The sequence below is a fragment of the Stereum hirsutum genome (genome assembly GCF_000264905.1).
Source record: "Stereum hirsutum FP-91666 SS1 unplaced genomic scaffold STEHIscaffold_13, whole genome shotgun sequence".
NCBI classification, from domain to species: Eukaryota; Fungi; Basidiomycota; class Agaricomycetes; order Russulales; family Stereaceae; genus Stereum; species Stereum hirsutum.
In genome coordinates this window covers 970453-976922 of record NW_006763143.1, presented here as the reverse complement: position 1 = coordinate 976922, position 6470 = coordinate 970453, and the positions used below count along the sequence as shown (strand labels likewise).

Below are 6470 nucleotides of genomic sequence, written 5' to 3'. Positions count from 1 at the left end.
CCCATTTCTACCCCGTCCCACCGATCGCTAGGCATCGCTCAGTCCTCGTTATCCTCAAACGAGTATCGGAACAATTCGAGTCTGCCATTCGGTCAGACTTACTCTGGACCTATTCAACCGTTGAACAACAACGGCTATAACTATCAGGCCAACCAGTTTGGTGTTCAAACGAACAACGCGTACTATCAAGCGGGGCAGAACTCCTTACCGAGCATCGCAAACTATGCGAACGGTCAAGTTGCTCCGCAGAGTAATTACTACTCACCTCATGGGATTCAGAGCTCGTACTCTCAGCCACCTCCTCCTGCCTCGACTCCTCCTCCTCCTCCTCCTATGATGGACATACGTTGATTGCATGAGCCGAGTTCGGCTCAGTGAGGGAGAGTGTAAGGCGGCGGAGTTATGCGAAGTAAGTTCGTACGCCACACGAACCTACTTACGCCACACTCGCCGACTTGCATCGTTCGTTCTTTCACATTCGTATTTGTTATTCTTTACGTTGTTTGTTCCGCACAAACAACTACTTCGTATATATGCGCTCGCGAGTAGTACATGTAGGGTATCTAATCTTGTAACCTTCGTACTACTCTGGAATCTATCCGCACCCAACAAGGGCTAGGCGGGTACCGTTCTTACCGGTGCGATAACCTCAAGATCAAGACGACGACCTCTTATAACGCCTGTCGACACTGTGGAATCCTCCTCTTGACAGGTGAAAAGGCTGGGTTCTGCTGTGGCGATCGCGGTGCTCGACTTGCAGATGTATCTAACTTGCCGCCCTTGCCTGCGGAATACACCACCCTCATGCAGCATCCACATATCTCAAAGCTGTCACGAAAGCTGAATCTCGTGTTCTCTTTTGCGTCAATGGAGACCTCCCACAAATTCCCAAATACACACGGTGGCATGTTCGCAGTCCAAGGCAAGATATATCACCGCGTCCGTCCCACTCATACAAACTCAGCCGTTCGATGGCTCCTCTACGATGCTTTGATGGAGAACACATCCGTCACCAACCTCCCTCATCCGAATAGCGCCCAGGATGTCCCTCACGCTCTCATCGCCCTCCTACGATCAGCGTTACAGCGTATCAATCCGTTCGTGCACGCTATCCGTGCTCTTTCTCAGCTTCCCCCTGCATTATACCCTTCCGCCGAACTCGTTCTCTCCGATCCAGGACCTGGCAATGAAGTCGCAGCGATCATGTCTTACGAAAACACTACTCAACTTGATGTTCGTGGAAGGCAGCTCGTGATACAGCGTGTCAACGGTCGCGAGCAGCGGATCCACATGTACAGCAGGCTGTGGGAGCCGCTCTCGTATCCTCTCCTGTTTCCTCACGGTACGCCAGGTTGGGGTAGGCACGGAACTCCTGACCAGCTCACCGAGGGCTACAACGCCCAACATGGCGCCGCCGGCGGTGATGCTGACTCACCCACGACTCAAATCTGGCATTATCGAGCGCTGCTTTTGCGTGAACAGCGCTTCAATGTCTTCGGTCGGCTCACGAACGAGTATGTTGTTGACATGTTCAGTCGCAACTTGGATGCACGCTTGAACTACGTTCGAATGAATCAGCTTCGGTTGCGTCAAGAAGATTCTGCACTTATGGGTGCGAACGAGGACGTGATCCCTTCGGAGAACGTCTACCTTCCTTCTTCTTTCTTAGGATCGGATCGTTGGGCTGCCGACCAGATCGCAGATTCCCTTGCCATTGCGGCGAATCTCGGTGGCCCTACATTCTTTGTGACGATGACGTGCAACGCGAACTGGCCAGAGATCCAGTCTCAGCTGCTTCCAGGCCAAACATACGCAGACCGTCCCGTTCTCATCTGCAGGGTCTTCAGACGGAAATTATCGCGGCTGATGTCGGTCCTCGAAGAGATGTTCCCCAACGCCGGAGGCCTCGTCTATATCATTCTCTCCGTCGAGTTCCAGAAGCGCGGGCTTCCCCATGCACACATCCTAGTTAGGTTTCGGTCCCCTTGCCTCGACCCCCAATCCATCGACTCTATCGTGTCCGCTGAGCTACCAAGCGATCCAGTCGATCGACTCCTCGTCACCGAGTTTATGATCCACGGTCACGATCTCCAGGCGCAAAGTAGCTACTGTGCCCGCGAGGACCCTATCACGAAGGAGAAGCGTTGCAGGTTCCGCTACCCCAAGCCTATCAACCCGATAACCACCATTGATGACGAAGGCCGTGTTCAATATCGTCGCCGTTCAGTTCAGGATCAGTATGTCGTGCCGTACTGTTTGATCCTGCTGCAAAAATTCCGGTGCCACATCAACTTCGAGGTCGCAAGCTCTTCACACCTGTTTCAGTATCTATTTAAGTACATCCACAAAGGTATGTTTAGCTAAACCCATGTGCCGGCCTGATATATTGACTTATTTTGTGCTCGAATTACAGGTCCTGATCGTACGCGGTTCAGATTTCGGCTCCCTGGCGAGGAATCCGAACCCGTTGACGAGATAGAAGACTACCTTCGTGCACGGTATCTCTCTTCCGGCGAGGCGACGTGGCGTATATTAGGCTATCATGTCACCAAGAAGAAACCTGGAGTCACCGCTCTCCCCGTTCATGTACCAGAAGACCGTACACACCGTCAATATGCAACTCGTCGAGGAGTACCGGGCGCCTCGTCTTCCGTTCTCGATCATTATTTTGTACGCCCCCATGGTGTCTTTGAACACCGCGGTGTTCAGCGCAACTTTGACGACCTTCTGTACGGTGAATACTGGGCATTGTTTCGAACAGAAAAGTTCAACGCTGCTCGAGATCACCGGCCGAACTACTTCCGAGAAAGCGCACCCATCAACGGAGTGGCCCCTATGCATGTCATTCTGCGACTAGAGCAAAATTATCACGTATGTCGCCTCCACTCGGCTCGCGTTGCTGAAGGCGAAAGGTTCTATCTACGTCGTCTTTTGCAACACCGCCCCTCACGCTCTTTCGATGAACTACGAATCGTCGGTGGGCAACTGCACGCCACCTTCCAGGAAGCTGCCGTGGCATCAGGGCTCTTCGACGATGAACATGAGGCCGAGTATGCGATGACGGAGGCGATACAAGCCCTCTACACGCCTCGCCAGATCAGAATATTACTCGTTGATCTTCTCATCAATGATTGTATTTCCTCACCTGTCGCCTTCTGGAATCGCTTCAGAGACCGACTTTGCCTCGACTATACCCTCCGCACAGGCAATAATCCAATTGCAGGTCAACATGGTGCGCTTCGAGAGATGTCTGGATTCCTCGCTGAGCACGGCAAGACACTCGTCGACTTCGGATTACCAGACGTCCAGACTCGTGGTCGAGAGGTCGAACATGAACTTCTCCAATGGGGCGCAGATCCACGACAACTCGCTCAACGTGCGAGTGATGCTTTCCAGAATCTCACTCACGAACAGGCCGCCATTTTTGACGAGATTGTGACCGCCGTCCAATATCAGCAGCCACTCTATCTCTTCGTTGACGGGAAAGCCGGTCGTGGAAAGACTTTTCTCATGAATACCCTCGCCGACCATCTCCGTTCTCATGGTCTCATCATTCTTCCGACTGCCATTGCCGCCTTCGCTGCCCAACTCTATCGCGGGGGCCGAACAACACATTCTACATTTAAGGTAATAGCTGTGCTGCCGACTTCTGTCGAATTCATGCTGATTGACGCTTACATCCAGGTCCCCGTCAACTCTAATAACGAGTTCTTGAAGAGTCCGATTAATGCCAATGACACCAGGGCCGAGTTGATTCGAGAAGCAGCAGTCATCCTCATCGACGAAACTCCCATGGGAAATCGCGCGGTTTTCTCCTGCGTAGATGAGGTCTGTCGCTTGGTTATGGGGAACGACCTACCCTTTGGTGGCAAGATCGTCATACTACTAGGCGACTTCCGTCAAACGTGCCCGGTCATTCGTGGAGGCTCCCGAGCACAAGTCATCGACGCATCAATAAAGTCCTCGCCGCTTTGGAATATCTTTCAAATCCGACATCTCACCATCCCCATTCGCAATGCGGAGGATCCGGATTTCGCAGCCTATGTGGACGCCATCGGTGATGGCGCTGGGCCACAAGTTCCACTCCGCATGCTCGAAAGCTGTACGGAGCCCGAGGACCTCATCGCGTTCACCTTTCCGGGTGATATTCTTCGTCATCCCGAAAAGTGCGTGTCTCGGTCGATCCTTGCGCCTACAAATGCCCAGGTCGATTCGTACAACGATACCATTCTTCGCCGCCTTCCTGGGACTGCCCAGTCATACTTCGCATCCGATTCTTTGAAAGAAGCCGACGATGCTGGTCTCGACGACGCGGAAGTTGTACCCGATGCTATACTGCATTGGGTGGCATCTCATACTATCCACGGAATTCCAGCACATACCCTCCGTCTGAAGCGTGGATGTGTTTGTAGAATCCTACGAAACATGTCGATCACACGCGGGTTAGTTAAGAATGCCCGAGTAGTGGTCGATGATGTAGGTTACCGTTTGGTCTCTGTACGTTTGCTGCGCCCGAACACTCATGGTGCCATTGTCGCTGTTGGCCCTTCTATTTTACTTCCTCGGATACCCTTCACTCAGACATTGTCCTCAGGCCACACCTTACTTCGCAGACAATACCCTCTGGGACTTGCTTACTGTACCACGTTCAATAGCTGCCAGGGATTGACATTAGATAAGGTTGGTGTCGACGGCACAATCCCTGTTTTCTCTCACGGCCAGCTTTACACTGCGTTATCTCGTATTCGCAGGCGGGAGGACGGACTCGTACGTTTACTGCCCGGGGAGAGCAACCTATTGAATGTTACCTTCCTTGAAATATTGATTTAGTTTAGTTAGTACAATAAATACATACTCTCTCTCTCTCTACATACTCTCTCTGTACATTTGCAAACAATCGGGGCGAAGCTCCGGTAAGTCTTGTCTCCTGAATGGGGGCCTATCAAACTTGCCGACCAAGTTGGTTATATCGCCGATGGAAAATTCTATCGTCTCTTCAATGCCTCTCTTCTCGCTGATGATCCCTCTCATGAACGACTGGGGGTCTCAGATGGCTTTGAACAACCAAAGGACCTGGAGACTTTAGCTGCGGAGAAGGCCCTTGACCCGGGGCCACTTCATAGCACGACGATCACACAAGTCAAACCCGGCGGTTCTGTGTCCGGGTGAGTGAATACGATTGCTTCTACCTGCGATAACTGATTTTTGATCTTGACTGCTCACAGGGCTACTTTACCTGCGGACACTTCTTTCGAGCTCAAACACACGTCCTCCAAGCTTGAGGGTGCTGTCCTGGTACTGAAGGCCCCTTTGGTCAAAGAGATGCTCAAAGACTACCGCAACGACATGATCAAGAAATAAGTGCAAAAACACAGCCCATCCTGGGAGACTTTTGCCAACAAGAAACTCGGATGCGGTGTCAAATTCCAGCAGATCACGCTCGTCACCCACTATTGCAAGACATCATCTTGGACGTTCGCTGTGAGCGTCGACTCCTCCGATGATTTGAGCCTGAAGTACACTGCGGTTCTTTTGACCGCAGATACATCGGTGTCGAGGTTCACACGTTCTGAGCACCAAGCCTCCATCATGGTTAGGTCTAGTACAGCCGTGGAGGGACTTGCTCCGGATGCGGATCAAACTGTGTCAGGGGTGGAAGGCGAAACGGTTCGTGAATAACGGGTACAAGGATTCTCCGGGTTACATACCACGGGATGAGGTTGCTAAAGTTCTATCATCTTGTTTTGGCCACGACTGATTTGTTTGAGGTGTTTTGTAGAAGCTGGAATCACCGGTGGAGGACCATGATATACCGCTGAACCTCCTTCTCCCTAAATTCGTTCGTGATCCTTCCCAGCACTTCAAGTGGCTACTGAGTGCGACTTGTTCATTGCTCTCAGCCGATGGAATTGCGTGGACGAACGATATCTGAGCCACTCGGTGTCGGTAGCTTCGCCTGAGGCCTTACAAGTCATGGTGCGAACTCTTACTGTCGCTTATGATGTTCCTTTCGAGCTTACTTCGAATGATTCCAGCTCATTGGTCCTACGGAGGCGATGTTCATGGAGAACTCATTCGTCGTGTATCTTCTTCTTCCTCTATAATCGAACTCTATATCTAACGTATTTCATTTTCTTCGATCAGTGGACTGGATATGGGATTGCCGCAGCTCACGACGATGACTGGTGGCTTCCTACCTGACGACGAAGTACACGCCATCATGCAGAAGGTATCTGAAGGTATCCTGGGCAGCGCCAATGTTCCAGGAAAACACGATCTCAACCCGTTGGAAGGTGACGTTGAGCTCGTTAGAGCCACGCTAGAGGACGGAGAGGACGTCAACATCGGTGGAAGGATCTTCGGAACTCCTCTCCAGGCTGCAGTGGCTGGCGGCCACAGAGACACAGTCGCTGTGCTACTTGACTGCGGTGCCGATATCAAAGCCCTAGGTGGTATCAATGGTAGTGCCA

At 51.9% G+C, this 6470-nt stretch overlaps 1 protein-coding gene across 1 annotated transcript; it reads left to right on the top strand.

The window, feature by feature from the left end:
* Nucleotides 1–681: 681 nt before the first annotated feature.
* Nucleotides 682–939, top strand: STEHIDRAFT_37475 (uncharacterized protein; the record flags this gene model as incomplete). The annotated part of the gene is made up of 1 exon (XM_007307170.1): nt 682–939. A coding segment is annotated over one exon (258 nt), but the record flags the coding sequence as incomplete, so codon positions are not given.
* Between the last annotated feature and the right edge of the window lie 5531 nt (nt 940–6470).